The 20772-nt window shown below is 44.8% G+C and overlaps 1 protein-coding gene across 1 annotated transcript in view; it reads right to left on the reverse strand.

Moving 5' to 3' along the window:
* Positions 1 to 20772, reverse strand: part of MECR (mitochondrial trans-2-enoyl-CoA reductase) — a 37519-nt gene that overhangs the window by 14563 nt on the left and 2184 nt on the right. The window contains exons 2-3 of the mRNA XM_007935843.2: positions 9262 to 9359; positions 8298 to 8429 (exon numbers count right to left, since the gene is read on the reverse strand). Of these exons, the coding sequence (XP_007934034.1) occupies positions 8298 to 8429; positions 9262 to 9359 (230 nt within the window). The remainder of the gene's footprint in view (positions 1 to 8297; positions 8430 to 9261; positions 9360 to 20772) is intronic.

The following is a 20772-nucleotide window of genomic DNA, read 5'->3' on the forward strand; positions in this document are numbered from 1 at the left end:
CGCTATCTAGCCACGGGGGTTCTAACAGTGCCATGTGATCCGCTATGGGAAGCAGGGGCAGCCTGGGTGATTGATTACTAATTGCCCTACAGGAGAGGAAAACCACATGGGCTGTAGGGACCAGGAGTTGGGGACGGGAGGCAGGAATAATATTAAAGGTGTTTTAATCTCACAGTAGGCCTGTGGCTGAGAAAAGAAGAGACTGAGAGGCTGAATGGGGGCCATTTGAACTGTTCCTCTTGGATCCAGAAGGTGCCGTGACATTCTCTGGGCTCCACCCAGCCTAATTTTCAAATAGTCCATGTCGTGTTCATAACCATCAGCCTCAGTCACCTGAGCTAACGCTGACTGTACTCTGTGCCAGACGTTTTGTATAGGGCTTTCTTCACACAAACTCAAGTGTGTTTTCTAGTTCCCCTTAATGGCATGGCCATGGAAATCCAGGCCTCACCATGGATTTCTGGATTTAGCAGTCCCTAATCCTCTTCCCAAAAGAGCCTGGTGGGATGAGGACAGTGCCCACAGTCAGCTCCAAGGGCTTCTAGGGTTTTAAAGTAGAAACCCGTAGACTGGAGTGGGTGAGACCTGCTTGAAAAACCCTGCTCTCACTCACTAGTGTGATCTCAAATTATCACCTCATCTTTTTTGAGTTTCAGTTTCCTGCTCTATAAAATGAAGACAATGATGCTTATGTCATATTACAAAGATAAAATGAAATGGCATTTGTAAAGAGATTATTACTGTGCCTGGCACGCAGTAGGTGTGTGATATTTTGGCTTCCTTTCCTGATCCTGGTCCCATGCTTTAGCTATGAGGACCCCATTCCTCATCAGGTGCAACTGACCCTGAATTATCTCCATTAGAGAATGCAGGGATGAGCAAACTACAGCCCACAGGCCAAATATGGGCTACCGCCTATTTTTGTAAATCACGTTTTACTGCAAGACAGCCATGTTCCCTTGTTTATGTATTATCTATGGCCTGCAAAGCCTAAGATATTTACTATATGGTCCTTAAAGAAATAAGTTTGCTGATCCATGATCTAATGCATACAGAAATCAACCTGAGTTTGCAAAGGATCTTTGCATGCATTCCCTCAGTTGCATTGCAAGAGAGTCTGCTGAGATATGCAAGGCAGCCACTAAGAGCATCATTTTAGAGATGAGGAACTGGAGGCTCAAAGCAGTTGTGACTTAAACAAGGTTACACAGAGGGACTGGAAGGAGAACCTGCATCTGATTCCCAAGCCAGTGTTTTTCCTACTGTCCTGTAGATGGTTTTGAGTGTTTCCCCAGGAGAAAGTCAGCTGGCAAATGTCTACCCACACCCTCTGGCACAGTCTTCCCTGAGACTGGTTGTATGTGGAAGAGCAATAGCTGGGTGGCTCAGTAACGTGAAAAACTACCAGGATCTGGCCATTGAGGACTTCTCTGTTTCATGACTGCCACTCTCACTAAACTGCAGTTTTCACGAGAAGGAAGACCCTTGTCTGTTCACTGATGTATGTATTCCAGAGCTCAGCACGTTCCAGATGCTCACAAGACGTTTACTGAATAAACAGAGTTAATTATAGTCCTAACAATTATGAAATCCCCATCCTCCCTGACTGGCACCAACTACCAAAGCCAAAGATGAGAAAACTGAAGATTTTTTTACCAACTTCTGCAGTCTGAAATTGACCAAACATGCAATCAAGATGTGTTGAATATAATGGGTGATTGGAATGCAAAAGTTGGAAACAAAGAAGAATCACCAATAGTTGGAAAAGAAGGCCTTAGTGACAGAAATGAAGTCGGGAGATTGTATGATCAAATTTTGCAAGACCAATGACTTATTCATTGCAAATACTTTTTTTCAACAACATAAACAGCAGGACTATACATGTGGACATTGCCAGATGGAAACACTGGAATCCGATCAACTAGATCTATGGAAAAAGGCGATGGAATAGCTTAATATCTTCAGACAAAGCAAAGCCAGGAGCTGAATGTGGAATAGACCATTAACTGCTCATATGCAAGTTCAACTTTAAGCTGAAGACAATAAAAACAAGTCCACAAGAGCCAAAATATGACCTTGATTATGTTCTACCTGAAGACCATCTAAAGAATAGATTTGATACATTGAACACCAATAACTGAAAACCAGATGAATTGAGGGATGACCTCAAGAACATCATCCATGAAGAAAGAACGTCATTAAAAAGACAGAAAAGGAAGAAAAGACCAAAATGGATGTCAGAAGAGACTCCAAAATTTGCACTTGAGCAGAGAGTAGCTAAAGCAAATGGAAGAAATGACAAGATAAAAGAGCTGAACAGAAGATTTCTAAGAGCAGCTTGAGCAGACAAAATTAATTATTATAGTGAAGTGTGCAAAGACCTGGAGTTAGAAAACTAAAAGGGAAGAATGCGCTTGGCATTTCTCAAGCTGAAAGAACTGAAGAAAAAATTCAAGCCTCAAGTTGCAATATTGAAAGATTCTATGAGCAATATATTGAATGATGCAGGAAACATCAAAAGAAGATGGAAGGGGAACAGTTGTTGTTAGTTGTTGTTAAGTGCCGTCGAGTCGTTTCCGACTCATAGCGACCCCATGCACAGCAGAACGAAACACTGCCCGATCCCGCGCCAGCCCCACAATCCATGCTATACTCGAGCCCATCATCGCAGCCACTGTATCAATCCATCTCCCTGAAGGCCTCCCCCTCTTTCGTCGACCCTCCAACCTACCAAGCATGACATCCTTCTCCAGGGAATGGTCCCTTCTTACAACATGACCAAAATAGGAGAGACGAAGTCTGGCCATTCTTGCTTCCAAGGAGCATTCTGGCTGCACTTCCTCCAGGACAGATCTGTTAGTTCTTTTAGCAGTCCACGGTACTTTCAGCATTCTTCGCCAGCACCACAACTCAAAAGCATCAACTCTTCTTCGGTCTTCCCTATTCATTGTCCAGCTCTCACATGCATACCAGGCGATTGGAAATATCATGGCTTGTGTCAGGTGCACCTTAGTCCTCAAGGAGATATCCTTGCTCCTCAGCACTTGAAACAGTTCCTTCGCAGTTGACTTCCCCAATGCTACACGTCGTCTAATGTCCTGACTGTTGCTTCCGTTGGCATCGATTGTAGAACCAAGCAATGTGAATTCCTTGACAACCTCAATCTTCTCTCCATTTATTGTGATGCTGCTCATTGGTCCAGTTGTGAGGATTTTTGTTTTCTTTATGTTGAGATGTAATCCATACTGCAGACTGTATTCTTCAACCTTCATCAGTAGGTGCCTTAACACAAGGGGAACAGAGTCACTGTCAAAAAGAACTGGTTGATCCATTTCAGGAGGTAGCATATGATCAAGAACTGATGGTACTGAAGGAAGAAGTCAAAGCTGCACTGAAGGAATTGACAGAATACCCATTAGGATGTTTAAACAAATGGATGCCACACTGGAGGCACTTACTCATCTATGCCAAGAAATGTGCCAGCTGAATAGAAGAGATCCATATTTGTACCCATTCCAAAGAAAGGTGATCCCACAGAATGTGTAAATTATCAAATAATATCATTAATATCACATGCAAGTAAAATCTTACTGAAGGTAATTAAAAAAACGGTTACAGCACTAGGAACTTGACAGGTGTTCTGGTTACTTAGTGCCACTCTGACAAGAATATACCACAAATGGGATGGCCTTAAGAAACAGGAGTTTATTCTCTTACAGTTTAGGAGGCTAGAAGTCCAAGTTCAAAGTGCCAGGCTCTAGGGGCTGGGTGAAAGCCCCTCAACCTTGGGCTTCAGCTCTGCCTCCTGCTCCCGGCCCACTGAAGCTAGAGGCTTTTCTTCACTCAGACAGCTACTGGTTGCTGAGGCTAATAAGTCCAAGGTTGACAAATAAAATGGCACAGTCTTGAGGTTACCAAACCATATGGCAGACCATTAATTTAAGTCCACTGTAAGTCCCTAGGATGGCAGAGCATGGTAGGCTGCTGAATGACATGGCTACATGCAGGGTCCAAGCGTGCCATAGACTAGAGACCATGCCCAAAGCTGCTGCTTATATATGGGAAGCAGACCACATACCCAAAGCAGCTACTCAGCTGCTTGTGGTAGATCCCACCATGGAGTTGACTGCCAGGCTCATCATGGGGAATAACTACCACCAGCTGCCCAGCCACTCAACCAGGCCCAGCCAAGTTGATACACAAACATAACCACCACAACAGGGAACTTCCACAAATGTAAGCTGGATTCAGAAGAGGACATGGAATGAGGGATAGCACTGCTGATGTCAGATGGATGTTGGCTGAAAGCAAAGAATACCAGAAAGATGTTTACTTGCGTTTTATTGACTATACAAAAGCATTTGACTCTGTGGATCATAACAATTATGGATAATTCTAGAACACTTAATTGTGCTCATGAGGAACCTGTACATAGATCAGGAGGCTGTTGTTTGAACAGAATAAGGGGATACTGCATGGTTTAAAATCAGGAAGGGAGTGCATCAGAGTTGTATTCTTTCACCATCCTGATTCAACCTGTATGCTGAGCAAATAGTGTAAGAAGCTGGACTATACAAAGAATGTGGCATCAGGATTGGAGGAAGACTCATTAATAACCTGTATATGCAGATGACACAGCCTTGCTTGCTGAAAGTGAAGATGACTTGAAGCACTTACTGATGAAGATGAAAGACTACAGTCTGCACTATGGATTATATGCAACATAAAGAAAACAAAAATCCTCACCACTGGAGCAATAAGCAGCATCATGATAAATGGAGAAAATATTGAAGTTGTCCAAGATTTCATATTACGTTGGTCCACAATCAACACTGATGGAAGTAGCAGATGACGTACTGCAGTGGGCAAATGTGCTGCAAAAGACCTCTTTAAAGTGCCGAAGAGAAGAGATATCTCTTTGAAGACTAAGGTGTACCTAACCCAAGCCATGGTGTTTTCAATCACCTCATATGCATGTGAAAGCTTGACAATGAATAAGGAAGACGGAAGAAGAGTTGATGCTTTTGAGTTGTGGTGTTGGCGAAGAATACTGAGGGTACCATGGACTGTCAGAAGAACTAACAAATCTGTCCTGGAAGAAGTGCAGCCGGAATGCTCTCTGGAGGTGAGAATGGTCAGACTTTATCTGACCTACTTTGGTCATGCTGTCAGAACGGACTACTCCCTGGAGAAGAATATAATGCTTGGTAAAGTGGAGGGTAAGCAAAAAAGGAGAAAGCCCTCAATGAGATGGATTGACACAGTGGCTGCAGCACGGGCTCAGGTTTAGCAAAGACTGTGAGGGCTGGGTTGCTATGAGTTGGAGCTGACTTGACAGCACCTAACACCACCAATAACTCCGACCGGTACCCCCTTTTCCAGGGAGGAATCCCTGTCCTGGCCACCACCATACAAGCAATTACCTACATACCTAACAGACATCCTTTATTCTCCTCTCAAATCAAAATGATTACTACCATATCCTTTACTTTAGCTCTAAAGTCCTCTCCAGCTTGGTCTTGCTCAGGCCCTTATACCCCGAAGTTTGATCATTTAAGCACCTCCTCACTGGCCTTCTGTCCCCAGCACAAATCTTACCAAACTACTCTTCACATACATCTTCACTGGGCCCCCTCTGACCCTGAACTCAAGCCCCAGCCTACCTCTTCTGCCTCATCTTGGCTTCTTCCCCCTCCCACCCACAGCCCAGCCACATGGACTTACCTGCCTACCGTTCCCTGCTGTGCTGTACCTTCTCCCACGGCCACACCTCTGCATGTGCTGTGCTGTCTGGGAAGCCCTTGCCCACCCAACCCACTGACTGAACATCTAGTCTGTCTTCTAGACCTAGTTCAAGCCTCACTTTCTGGGAAGCCTTTCCGAATCCTCCCCAAGGTAAGGAACTCTTGTCTGGATTAAAGCACTAATTACACTGCTTATATAATGTGCCGTTTTTCCATTGCTGCACCCTCCACCTGCAGGACTGTGTCTGGCCTCTGTTGATGTGTCCTTCCCCCAGCACAGGGGGTGGCACAACGTGCCGATCAGTATCTAGCAAAATCCTTGCAGTTCACAGCTCAGCTGGCTGGGCTCTTTCAAGGAGGGGTGAGGGGCTGGAAGCTTTCTGTGGTGGTTATGTTTGTGTGTCACCTTAGCTGGGCCTGGCTGAGTGGCTGGCAGCTGGTGGTAGTTATTCCCCATGGTGAGCCTGGCAGTCAACTCCATGGTGGGATCTACCACAAGCAGCTGAGTAGCTGCTTTGGGTATGTGGTCTGCTTTCTGTACACAAGCAGCAGCTTTGGGAATGGTCTCCAGCAAATGGCATGCTTGGACCCTGCATGTAGCCGTGTTGCTGTTCAGCAGCCTGCCATGCTCTGCCGACCCTGGGACTTACAATGAACTTGAACTAATGGCCTGCTGTGTGGTTTAGTAACATCAGGACTGTGTCTTTTTACTTGTCAACCTTGAGTTTGTCAGCCTCAGCAGCCAGCAGCTGTCTGAGTGAAGAAACACCTCTAGCTCCAGTGGGCCGAGAGCAGGAGGCAGAGCTGGACCCCAAGGCTGAGGGGCTTTCACCCAGCCCCTAAAGCCTGGCACTTTGAACTTGGACTTCTAGCCTCCCAAACTGTAAGAAAATAAACTCCTGTTTGTTGAGGCCATCCCATTTGTGTTATATTCTTGTCAGAGCGGCACTAGGTAACCAGAACACCTTCTTAGCAGGTTCCCTGATCTCAGAGAAGCCAAAGGCTTGCAGTAGACTCCTGTCATTGTTTCTTACATCTGGTACCTGTGCCTTTCTAGAATTGCTCCTTCTTAACCTCTGGGGCTACCAACCATAAGGCTCTATCCTCTGTACCAGAGATGTGCGCAAGAAACCCAAGCAGAGCAGTCATAGTGGCCCAAGCCCACCCACCCTGTGATTGCTTCAAGGATGAGCAGGGCCCCAAGTAAGGTCAGGATGTATTAGAGTGGGTTTGAATCTTAGCTTCACCACTTACGAGCTGGGTGACTTTGAGCCAGTTGTTTAATTCTTTAAATCTGCAAAATGGGAAAATAAAAATGTCTACCCCATGTTGAAGGAGTAACTGAGTTAATATATGTGAAGTGCTTACAACAGTACCTGGCACAAAGGGAATGGTATTTATTATCCTTGTACTACTCTGTGGGGCAATCCCATCTGAGAACTAGTGAGAATGAGATACAGAACTCTGTTGTGTCACCGAGGTTCATGGATCCAGATGTGTGCCCGAAGCGTTCCATCTTTTTTGCCCTGCCTAGTTCCACAGGCCAATTAACTTTTTTTTTCCCCTTGTAAACCAAGTTTGAGTTGGGTCTCTGTAAGTTATAACGCAAGGGGACCTAATAATACTGGAGTGAAGTTGGAAAAATATAGGCGCCAGGAGCCTGGTGAACCTCTCAGTTTGTTGTGAGAGTTGGGCCAAAGCTTCCCTTCTCAAGCTCTAGTTCCTCATGTGTCTGACAGTGTGATCATGTCTCCTTGCTTCCCTTTCATGGCTGCTGTGAGAATCCATCTGTATGGTGGATATGACTTGAAAACTGTCAAATGCTAAAAAATAAAAACTCATCAATGGCTAACAATAGAGCTAGAAAAATCCCAACTCCTTAGCTTGGCATTTGCAGGGCCCTGCCCCATGTGGTCGGACTCCACCTTTTTGGCCTTCCCACTTAATGCAGTCCCCTCCCATATGCAAACCCTCTGCTTAGACTGCACTGGATTTCCCAAACACACCTTTGTGTCTTTGCTCGTTTTGTTCCCGTCACATGAAATGATTATGGCTCATCTCCACTGCCAACAAAATCCATTCTACCAAGGTCCATTCCGATAAAACCTTCCAGGAAGCCTTTTCTGATCTCTCCTCATGGCTCTCCCTTACCCATACACATATGCACACAGAGGAGCAAGAAGTGTCCTTTTTTCCTGTGAACTCATACCACTCCCTTTATTGAGGTTCAGAGAGTTCTTTACTTAGATTTCAATCTTTTGGAGGGCAGGGCCATCTGATTTGTATTCTCCATTGCACTTTACAGCAGGGATTCAGGGATGTGGGGGTACAGAGGATTACAGCTCCAATCAACAAAGGCCCAGGGAGAGAGCAGGTACCGAGCAAAAGAAATGGAGAATTTCTGCTCTTGCCTTGTTCAGCTCCCATCCCTACTGGAGGCATTACATGGGTTTAATAATAAATTCTGCACTGCTTAGTTACACTGAGCCAATGAGTGAATGCTGTTGTGTGGGTGAACAATAGAAAAGGCTGCTGACACCTGGAGAAACTTACCCAAGCCGGCATTTGCTGGAATCACCCAGTCTCCTGGTTTCACCCCAGTCACAATGCTGCCCACTGCTACCACCTGTCCAACACCTTCATTCCCTCCAACAGCAGGCAGTTTGGGAAGGAGGCCATAGTTTCCTAAGAGAAAAGGGCAACTAAGTTTGGACAGTGAAAGAGCATGGCCTTTGGCATCAGATAGACCTAAGCCTGATGGAAGCTCTCTCTGGCTGTGACTAACCTCTCTGAGCCTTAGCTTCCTCATGTCTCTAGTTGCTGGTGAGTTGATTCTGACTCATGACAACTGTATGCCAAAGAATTTTCAAGACTGTGACCTATTGGAAGCAAATTACCAGGCCTTTCTTCTGAGGTGCAGGCTGTGTGTGTGTTAGAACTGTCAGCCTTTTAGTTAGCAATCAAGTGCTTTAACCATTTATGTCACTCAGGGACTCCTCATCTATTGGAAAATCAAACCAAAACTAAGCTCACTGCCATCGAGTCAGATCTGATCTTAGCGACTCCTCCTTGGGTTTCTGAGGCGGTATCATTATGTAAATAGATTGCCCAACCTTCCTTCTGAGGAGTGGCTGGTGGGTTTGAACTGCCAGCCTTCTGGTTAGCAGTCAAATGCCTTAGGCTCTACACCACCAGAGCTCCTCATCAATTTGAAGGGAAGAATATTTCTTAGCATCCATGGTTTTGTACGAGGCTTAGATAAGATATGAAATGAAAGCAACATATCACAGACACTTCACAAAGGTCGGTTTAACCCCACCACAATCCTAACTCTCAAAAAGCCTCACATTCCAGAGACTGGAGGCCAGATAGGGCTGACACAGTCTGCAGACGGCTCATCTGGAGAACAGCTGCTGCTAATCACAGAAATTTCACACCCGCACCTGAGGAGGCATGAAAATGAGGGGGCAGCTAAGCAGAAAAGCCAATTAACATAATCCACAGAAACCAAGGTTACCTTGGATCATATTTATGTCAGATGGATTGATAGGGGCCGCCAGCATCTTCACATGGACGTCTGATCCGCCCACAGCAGCTAGCTCTAGGTCCTTCAGTCTAAGCACAAAGCCAAAAAGAGACGTTAATGTCATCCAGACTAGACAGGGCGTCTTTCACTCAAATCATCTCCCCAAAGTAGGTCAGGCAACAACATTTTTGAACTGCCATTGTGCGCCCAGTGTTCTGTTAGATAAGAGAGGTGCTGTAAGGAACCTGCCCAGGATACACATTAACTCTCTCATTACCTGCAAGTGGATATTCCCCAGTGACCTCGCAACCCCACTGCCCACTCTGAAACAGAAAATAGTTAAAAACCTTTATTGGCCTGGGTTGGCCTTGTTTCCATAAGAATCACCTGGTGTGCTTACTAAGAATAGATTCTCAGGCCCAGCCCGATCTACAGGATCTCCAGATAAGGGGTATTCCAGTTCTTATGAACACATGTATCTGGGACACTCAGGGCTAGCCCACTTATTATCCACTTTTTTTGGGGGGGGGGTATAACACATAGAGAGGAGACATTTCTGTCTGTTGCAAGAAATGGAAAGATGGTCTCCATAGTTTGTGAAGGACACCCTGGGTGACTGGGATTCACCCCTTGTAGTGATGTTCCTTCTGGGTGAAGATCCTGGTCTCTCTGGACAGAGCTGGGGGTCTTAGGTGTGAAACTCCACCACAGGATGGCTCTGTCACCTTGGGCAACTTTCCTCCTTGATCTGGGCCCATCTCTCTACAGGGAAAACAGCAGGATGGGGTAAGTAGTTTGGACTTGCTCACTTCTGAGACCCTCTTCCATTGTAAGTTTATGTGTTAATTCCCTTTTCTCATGGTGGGTCCTACACCCCATGGTACCAATATCTTTATCCCACTGGAACTTTGGTTAATGGGTAAAACCTTTTGAGGGAGGTCTACAGTGACTATGTCCATGTATTACTTTTGCAATTAAAAAAATTGTTTTAACAGTGACCTATTAACGAGGCAGTACTAATTAGTGGACTAGACTTGTGGGCCCTTGACCTTTTAATTACCAGAGATTCATTTTCTTTCTTTCTCCACACCCCTAAGACTATTTTTGTAATGCTTTAGCTGCCCAAATTTCTTAAGCAATAATTCTCTTCACTTTTACTTACCAAAGACACATATAATTGCCAACTAGAGGTTCTTAGCATGAGGCGACAGTGTCACTGCACTAAGGTGATGTAATTCCACCCACTTCCCGCAAAACTCTGACCTCTAATTATACCTGAGTCTTGATCTTGGGGTAAAAGTGTGATTTTCAAGAAATACTTTGTATTAATGGTAATAATGGTAGCAGGCATTTATTAGGTGCTTATCACATACCAAGTCCCATGCAAAGGGCTTTAAATCCATTATCTGACTTAGTGATGCAACACTTCTGTGAGGAAAGTAGAGACATCCCCCTTCTATCCAGCAGGAGTCTGCAGCTCCTGGAGGTGAGGAAACTCACCCAGGGTGAGATACCTGGTAAGAGGAGGGGGGTTATCTAATTCCAAAGCTGGCATTCTCGTTTGCTATGCTCTCTACACCAGCATCTTGAAATTAGTTTTGGGATTCCCCCTGACTGCCTACTAGGGGCCCCTGAGGATCTGGGGACCCCAAACTAGGATGAGGGTGGCCATGACTCACCATGATTGAAAATAGAAATAGACAAATTCTCTACAGAAAATGGCTAACTAGGAACGAGTTGTTGACCAGGGGCAGGGAGAAGAAAGAGCTTTTTAAAAGTTAAGTATTAAGGAATGTATGTGCTTATACACAGTCAAAGGAGAGAGTCCTTGTAGTAATAACTATGCCAAGTGCTGTGCATGCCAGCTTCCATTTAATCTTCAGATACTATTATTCTAATTCGGTACCTGAGAAACAAAGGCAACGGAAAGGTAAATAACTGGCTCAAGGTCACCAAAAGTAGTAAGTGGATGATCTGATTGAACCCTAGTAGTGAAACGCTAGAGAAGCCAGCTAGTGAGAGGCTGGCTCCAGACTAAGCAGCGGGCAGTGGAATGAACATCTACCTGGACTGGTGTTCGTGGTTGATCTGTGCTGGATCTGCCTTAAGGGGAGAGAGAGGGCGAGCTAACAGGCTCCCCCACCCCCCCAAGCAGGGAGGATTAGCCAGGACGGTGCTGGTGCTGTCTTTGTGAACGTATTTATACATAGGCCTGCATTCCAAAGAAAAATCCTGCTGAGAGCAAACGGATTTTGGAAGAGTTGCCTCCCTGTATTATCAGTACAGCTTCCCTCCTGCATTCTGACAGATAATCAGTTTTCCTATAAGCTAACAAAGTCCATGTGCTCAAGCAGCTTAAAGACATTTTTTTCCCCTATACATTTTCCACATTCTTCTTAGCCCAGAATTCCTTTTCTACAACTTCTCTACCCTCTGAGCAATTCAACTCACCCTTCAAGACTCAGCTCAAATTTTACTTCCTCTTAAGATGGCTTTTGACCCTCTTCCTGGCCCCAGCTCAAATTTTACTTCCTCTAAGATGCCTTTTGACCCTCTTCCTAGCCCTGGCAGGGGTTAAAAATGACTTGCTCCATCTTAGGTGCTCGCACTACACTGTCAGGAGGGGTGACATCTGACATGAGTTTATTGCTTTTTTTTTTTTTGAGCTGTACTGCTTTTTAATTTCTAATGTCTTTTCACGCTATTTTTTCAATTGATCATGACAAAACATAGGTTCACAATCCCTTTTCCAAAACGTTCGGGGCGATGTGCTCCAGAGCTCAGAACCATATGTTCTGTGCAGTGGGGGTTGGGTAGCATCCAGTAATCAGACACATTAATGTTTCTACACCAAAATGTATGCAATCACACTAAAGAGGGATGAATAAAGATTACATACAAACCTCATGTAAGATCAGGTTTTGCCTGCAAACGAGCTATGAAAAACGTTTCAGGGTTTTGTGAATTTTGGAATCTAGATACAAATTTGGATCTAGATCCAGATCTTTCAGATTCCAAGTTCAGTGCTTTTTATTTACCACCTAGTTTTTCTTTTTCATCATGGTGAGATTGCCCAACCTTCCTTCTGAGGAGTGGGTGCTGGGTTTGCCACCAAAGCTCCCTGGTAAATATAAACATATGTTGAAAAAAACAGCTGCTATTGAGTTGATTCTGACTCATGGTGACCCCATGCGTGTCAGGGCAGAACTGTGCTCCACAGACTTTTTAACGGCTGCTTTTTCATTGATCATCAGGATTTTCTTCTGAAGTGGCTGTGTGTGGACTCAAATGGCCAACCTTTTCAGTTAGCATCCCAGTGCATTAACTTTACAAAACCCAGGGACTCAAAAATATGTAACATTTACTATTTCAACAAAAATTTTATACAATTTAGTGACATTACATTTATTGTCGTAAAACCATCACCACTATCCATTTCCACATTTTCCCATCACCCTTAACACCAGCTTGGTGCCCTTGAGCAAAAATTTCCCTTTTCCCCCTCCCTTCCACCCCTGGAAAACACTCAGCTGTGGTCTCTCTGATTTGCCTATACTAGATATTTTACGTAAGCAGTATTTGTCCTTTTGTGACTGACTTTATTTCATCCAGTATGTTTTCCAGGTTCATCCATGTTGACTTATCTCCTAGCCAGTATGTCTGTGTTTCTCCCTGTTAGACTGTGAGCTCTCAGAGGGCAGAGAACTTCTAGTCTTCCTTAACTCATGTTTAGCACAGTGTCTCAGATCAAGACAACATTCAATAATGCTTCCTATACACATTAATTTTTCGGTCCAGTGAGAAAATGTGGCATAAAGTTGCCAGTCATGCAAGTTAGGGGAAGAGGCTGAAACCCAGGAGACTTGACTACTGCAGCTTGTACTGGTTCTCCCCGGTTCTGGGCTGCTTAGGGAAATAGCCCTGAAGGACAGACACAAATAAAAATGGAGAGTATCATCACAGGAGTTCAATCTAAGCAAAGGCCCATGTTTATTTTCCTCACAGCAAAGTGCAGATCACGTTTGCAGTAAGATTACACTTCTTAAAAATCTACATGTCCGTGGTTGAGAGAATACAGGTAAATCTGTCTGTAAATGGAGGCTAGTACACCAGAAAGAACATTAATTTGAAGTGAAACATGTAGTCCTGGGTTTAAATCCTGCTATGGTAATTTACCACATGGATGGGGCTCTGAATACCCATCTATAATATGGGGATAACACTGGAGCCCAGCTCACAGAAGCCAATGAGTTAATGCCCATAAAGCATTTACTATAGCACCTGACACACAGTGGATGCTGAAGAAATGACAGCTGTCATTAGTAGTTGGAATATTAAGGGAATCTTTGAAATAATTATCTGTCTGTACCTGAAAAGAATCACTGAAAGAAAACAACTGTTTGGAAAATTCAAGTGAATTTACCTCAGTAAATATTAAATTTGTCCTAGTAGGTGAGGTGCTGTGTTTAAAGAAGAATAAAAATATCTTGCTGGGAACTTGGTTGCATGGGAACTCACACAAGGAGACACTGGGAGAAGTGGTCTAACTGAAGCAGGTTCCTAGTGTAAAGCTGACTGCGAGTTGGAGGGAGAAAACATTCTTTGAAAGAAGTGATACCTCAGTTGTGGCTTGAAGGATAAGTAAGAGTTTACTATGTAGACTGATAGGAAGGTATTCCTGCCAAGAAGGAATGGCATATCATCGACTAGGCCTGGCAAGAGGTGTGGTCTGAATTGGACCTGTGGGAATACAGAGGGCTCAGTTACCTGGAATCTCTCAAAGAAGTGACATTGATGTCACTTGGTGACCAACTGCATTGCATGGAGGGGAGCAAGTGGGAAGTCTTTGGCTTGGGTAACTGGATATTGACAGGGAGCTGTGAAGAGTGGACCGGGAGTGCAGAGGAAGGTGATGTACTTGAAGTTCTAAGCAGGTGGCTGGCAGTATGCATACAGAGCAGGGGGCACTCTGGACATAGAGAGTTGAGTCAGTTGTATCTAGGTAGAGTCTATGTAAGTAAACTTGTTCTTGGTAATTTGGCTTGACAATTAAATGACAATACTAATGTTGATGGCTTACTACTAGATATTGTCCTTACCATTTACATACACATCCTCAAAACACCTAAGTGGCAAGTATTATCACTCTTAATTTACAGATGAGGAAACCAAGGCTTAGAGAATTAACTCCCAAGGTCAAACTGTTAGTAAGTGATAAGATTTGATCTTACATTTGACTCCAAAGTTCATCCTATTAAACCCTCTGCCAGTATCCACTAATCTGTGTGTGGGGGACTCTAGTTCCAGGAGATATTATGAGGCATTTTCTGGGGGTCAATACAGTTGGGAAATGCTGCCTACTAAACTCCCTTTATAAGGTTCAGATTGCACATTAGAATCGTAGAGGCTCTGAGAAGTTAAGAAAGCCATTTGGCTTTGTGTAATCCAGACGTTCCCTGATGTAACTGGGGCTGGGAACACTATTTCATGGCTACCAAGTAACAGCCTGCAGAACAGCAGCCCCCCAAACGCCACAGCCATAAACCCCTCCCAGTTGTCCTCATTGTCTTCTGGGAAGCCTAACTGCTTGATACAAGTTGAATTTCACACAGTGGGAGGGAAGGCGTAGGGCAGGGGCCAAGCAGGCACTAGCATCTAGGAGATGAAAAACTGAAGCTGCAAACACAGGTGGGTGATGGCAGGGTGCAGGGCTGACACACACTGCATGCCTGGGAGGAGTGTTGGTCCAGCTGCTTCTCACCAGGGAGACGGGCCCCAGCCTGCCCCAAGGAATGCCATCAATATCACAGTTCCTGCTGATAGTTCTAACAGCGTCGTCAAGGATACCATTCTGCTGAGACAGGAAGGAAACTGGAGGCCAAGTCTGAATTCCAGGAGTTGGACCTCTGGTGTAATGTTAGCAATTCCTTCACTATGCCTCCTTTTTTTTTAAACAAAACAAAACAAAAAACCCAGCAACCAAAAAACACAACTCACAAAAGCAACAAGTGAGTTGTTGTGGAGTGCAAGTGAGGCACCCACATATAGCCTAACTATATCTCAAGTCATTTCTTCAGCAGTGTTCCTGACTTCTCCTGTGGGGGCAATGGCGCCATGCAACCTGGTGGGATGCCACTGTCTTCAATCGACAGATCCCAGACTGGATAAGGTCACAAAGGCTCCTTTGAGGCCGAGGCTGTACACCTGTGATACTGTGTGAAGTACAAGGGATACAAAAGCAGGCAGAAGAAAGAGCCTTTTGAGAAGGAGAAAAAAAGAGGCCAGTACCCTGGAGACTGGCTCAGTTATATTTGCCATGTAAGGCGGGCATTAGTCAACTCTGCTAAGGTATCTTTTCTGCATTCTGCATTTAATTAGCAACTGTTTGTACTTATCTTGCATCTTCCACTCAATCATCTCAAACAGGTGAACATCATTTTGAACATGAAGAGCAGACAGGGAGAGTCACTGGCCATAGGTACTTTCTCATCTGCTGAGGACAGAGAGCCTAGAAATGTGTGCCTGAACATGGGTCATCAAGGGAAGGAAGTAGATACTTTACATGGCTCTTCCAGTCTGCCTGCAGTCCCTATGATCATGAACCAGCCACCTTCGGTGATTTAGTGAGATGTCTGGTAAGCTGGGTACGTTGTTCTGGGATTTGATTAACGATTAATAAGGCACAGTGGGGCAAGGTGAGGGAACAGCTCATCCCCAGCAGAGGATGCTGGTAGCCTCAATTCCTGGGCTTCTTGGGGAGCCCAGAGCTCTCAGGGAGGGCTCCTTTCCCTGAGCTCATTTGTCCCCCATCAGTTGGTGTGCCCAGCACACCCATCCCCTCCCTGTGCCTCCTGCGGTGTCCCTGCCCAGAAGTAATGCCACCCTCCCACCATGCAGGACCCAACTTTTTGCTCATTTGCACAATCACTTTGAACTGAAAGAGATCGGAGACTTAGGGGGAACTTCTGGAAGTCTCTACCTGGGGTTGTCAAAGAAACCCTCCTCTATCTTTCTTCAACTGAAATTTCCAGACACCTTGCAAGCTCCATAATATTCTACATCCACTGACATCTGGGACACTCCACTTGAAGGGAGTTACAGAGTCTACATTGCTTAGTTTGCTGAGGCCTAATTCTTCCTGTTACTCCAAAGAGCAAGACTGAACCCCAGCAGGTGACAGTCCCTGCCAAAAGCTGTCTTTATTTCTCAGACAGGTACAAAATGACCATGCAGTTCCTGTCTCACTGGAGGCTGCTGACTGTGTAACCAACCAAAGGCAAAGTGGCCCTTGGTGAAATCCTGCATCCAGGACTTGAGATTTCTAGCCATACTGTTGCTCCTGGAGGTTGCTGGAGCAACCACTGGTAAGCACGCAGTATGATGTCCGCTTCAGCTTCACTGAATTGTCAGAGCTGGAAGAACTGTTGGGGTGTTGCAGAGGATTCATGTCTCATAACACCTCCTATGGCTGCAGTACCATGTTGAGAATGCTGAGGCCTCATCTAGTCTTGACAGGAAAGAGTATTGTTGGGGAGGAATGGGGTAAAGAGGTATGTAAGTTTCAAGGTACACAGAAATGGAAGATCTGTCACTGGCACAAAAGATGGGTGATAGCATTCCTGCCTGTAATTTACTGCTGCTCTTGGTCAACCTTGTATTTTATCAGACTACCTTAAGAATGGAGAGAGGAGTGACTGCCTAACTCTAATTAGTGGCAGAGTCAGGACTGGAACCCAGCTCCCAGGTCAGTTCTCTTGTAGGCAGCCCCAGATGAAACATCCTGAGACAATCTAACTTTGTGTCATCTTTGCTTCCCCTTCTCTAAAAAGCAGACCCCTCCCATCCGTCCGTCGTGAGAAAAGCTTGGAATCCTACCAGAAAGCTGCTAGGAGAGGGCCAGACTGTGACAGTAACATTGCACTGCGTGGCAGCATTCCTCCCAGGAGCTGCAGACACCGGGGGAGAAACCCTTGTATATTGTACAATTCTGCAGAGGTGTGCCTGCCAAGTTTCATCCTGAGAGGTAAGAATGAAGAAACTAGCATAGAAGGTCTTGGTCTCAGACTTCACGGTCTAGTGAAGTCTAGATGGAAGGTTATGTCCAAGTGCTACAGGAAGTGCAATCGGCTTGAGTTTGAATCCTGTGACCTTGGGCAAATTCCCCAAGCCCCCCTCAGTTTCAGCAGATACCTCCCTCACAATGTTATATATCAAGAGCAGGAGGCTTTCATGAAATATTAATAAAGACACACCATGTTTTTCCTTGCCTCTGGCTCTTCTGTTTAGAACACTTCTCCACTTCCTCTCCTCCTAAACTACCCACCCATCTGCTGTGGGACTCAACTTAGACATCCTGTCTTCAGAGAAAGCACTGAGGGTGTTAACATATTTTTACACAAATAATGCATGTGTCCTATGTTTTTGGCCAACTAGCCCTCCCCTCCTTAGGTATGTATATACTATGCTAATTTCTTTACAGCAATATATAAAAAAAATTAGCATCCCTTGCTGGGGGCGGGGAGGGCTGTGTAAAAATATGGTAGGTGTCGCTTTTCTGTGTGTCCACAGCCCTCCAACCACCTCCTATCATAACACTCACCCCACAGGGCTACAGCTGCCCATCTCCCGGACTAGACAGAGAGTCCCTAGAGGGTGAAGATCACATATTATCATCTCTGCCTCCTTAGTGCCTAGCACTTAGTGGGCCCTCAAGTAATAAATGCTGGCTAAATAAACTAATGAGTTCTGTTCCCTCTCCTTTCAGTCATGTCTACAATAAAGAACCCAGCAGACTTAAGAAAAAACACCAAAAACAGTTTTACAGAGCATCAAACCACAATGCTAAGTTTTTTCCAAACTGTAATAATTCTGTCTTAAAAAACACTGACATCCACTGTGAAAAGAGGACCCTGTGGGAAACAGTGCTCTATAGTGAGAAGTCATGACCTGCTCTCCCAGGTTCCCCCTAGCCTGAGACAGAGTGAGATATGCCCATGGGCTTCACAGTGTAGTTTCAGAAACTCACTCTGTACTGGCAGCAAGTGGGAGAGAAAGCCAGGATGATTAGGATGCTGTCTCATGAAAGCCCCAGGATGCTAAAAAGGGGAGGAGACAGAGGAAGGTATTTCTACTGTCTTCCCCAGAGTCGGGCTGCTCTTCCTATGAAGAGACTTGGGGTCACCAGAATGACCTATAATTTCACCTTCTCTTTTAACTCATCTCATTACCAATTTTACACCCCATTTGACATGGTTATCATTTCTTCAGGTTTATGTCTGTATCAAGGAATTTTAATAAAGGGCATCCTAGTTGTATGATATTGGGCAAGTGACTCTTAATCTTCTCAGGTCTGTTCCCTTATCTGTAAAATGGGGATAACAATGATCAAACTGGGCTATTGTGATTTTTAAATGCCACAGTATATGTAGAGAATTTAGCCCAATGTCTGCCACATAGTAGGTATATGATAAATGAAAGCTGTTTTACCATAATACCTGAGAATGGCGAAGTCCTGAGAGGGGACTTCCAGGATCAAAAGGAAAGAGGACATCAGGTTTTCTAAGAACTATCTGGTAAAGAGAATCCAGAACTCTACCCAGGGACAATGGCCTATGTCTGAAATGTCTGTATTTGTAACTTTCCCATGCTTGTAATTTTCTTCTGCAGTCTTACTTTATTTACATTAACAGTTAAATCCTTTAAGCAAAAAAACCAAACCAAACCCACTGCTATCGAGTCAATTCCAACTCTATGGAAATAGATTGCCTCATCTTCTTCCCATGGAGCAGCTGGTGGGTTTGAACCACTGACCTTGTTAACAGCCAAATATCTTACCCACTAGGCTGACTCGACGGCACATAACAACAACAACAAGGCTACCAGAGCTCCCTGCTTTATGTGAAAAGGCCCAAGTATTTAGGAGAACTGTTTTATGGGAGAAGGGAGAGAAATTCTGAGAGACAGGGGTGAATGGTTTAATAGAGGCAAAAACAGCTGGAATGTTGGGGGCTAAAGGAGTGAAGAGGGACATTCAAAACAGAGACGAGAACAGGAGATACCTGGGGGCCTCACACTGAGGAGTTCCATAACTCCTCAAGGAACTGCTCTGGTGGTGTAGCGGTTTAAGGCTACTAACCAAAAAGTCAGTGGTTCGAACCCACCAGCTGCCCTGCAGAAGAAAGATGAGGTAATCTGCTTCCATAAAGATTTATAATCTTGGCAACCCAACAGGGGTCACTGAGTTGGAATTGACTCAATGGCATTTGGCTTGGATAGCCCTTCAAACCTGGCAGACTGTACCGCATCCCTCCCAGAGCTCTGGCCTACAGTGTAGCATCACATACCACAGCAGTTTGGGGAATGCTCTGCTTGGACATTGGGTAGTTCTATGACTCGACCTGGCATAACCTGACCCAGACATCCAGTCACCAGGATGTGTGAAGGACACCTGATTCATTCTTTGACAGTGTGGTCACCCTCAATCTTATAAGACATGTCACCTGAATCTGGGTCAGAAGGGAGAGTGTTCCTTCTGAGGCACATGGACAATTACTGCTTGCCTGATAATCTATACCACAGGGCAATCCCTGGGGATTGCAATCAATGTCACAAAATAAAATGTGTATGGACTGTTGAATGGAAAACGATTATGTTTACAAACTTTCACCCAAACCACAATAAAAAGTTAAATAAAATTGATAATAAACATTAAAGAAAGAAATGGAAAGAACAATGTTAGGGTGGATGCTGGTGATGTAAAGTAATATGTTTCTTATTTTGACACCTGGAGTGGAAGGGGAACGTCTACTAGCTAGCTTCCTGCTTCTTTTAAAGTTCAACTCACAGGCAACAAGCCCTGCCCATTACAGAGAGCCCAATTAGCTTTGCCATTCAAGTAAAAAACCAGTTGAGGAAACAGAGCCAGTTATGCTACTCACTCACTGCCATCGAGTTGATCCCGACTCATAGTGACCCCTCCTTGGGTTTCTGAGGTGGTATCACTACGGAAGTAGATTGCCCAATCTTCCTTCCAAGGAGGGCTCGTGGGTTTGAACGGCCTTCTGGTTAGCAGTCAAATGCCTTAGGCACTGTGGCTTCCTAGAATAATCAGCCTAATCTTCCCTAGAGGGATCAATTTTACATAGATATGCCAATATAACATCCATGATTTTTTTCAACTTTGCAATAACCTATGGTCAAAACATGGCTGATATAATTGTTTACAAACCAACCAACCTTAGCCTGGACATCAGTCACTTGGAGAGCTTTAAAAAGCAGAGATGCTCAGGGGCCACCCTAGACCTATGAAGCACCTCAGTGGTGGGGTCTAGAAATATGTAGTTTCTAAAAGCTCCACAACTGAGACCTGAAGCCAAGTTGAACACAATGCTTCATGGAAGTGTCATGGACACTTACGGGACTTTCGGGAAATTACCTATGGCTCCACATATGGGCACAAGAGAAGCTGCCTTTGTTTGTTAAGTGGCATCTGCCACCAGACCA

This window comes from Orycteropus afer, unplaced genomic scaffold (assembly GCF_000298275.1).
Source record: "Orycteropus afer afer isolate SDZICR_OR568_19922 unplaced genomic scaffold, OryAfe1.0 scaffold00031, whole genome shotgun sequence".
NCBI lineage: Eukaryota > Metazoa > Chordata > Mammalia > Tubulidentata > Orycteropodidae > Orycteropus > Orycteropus afer.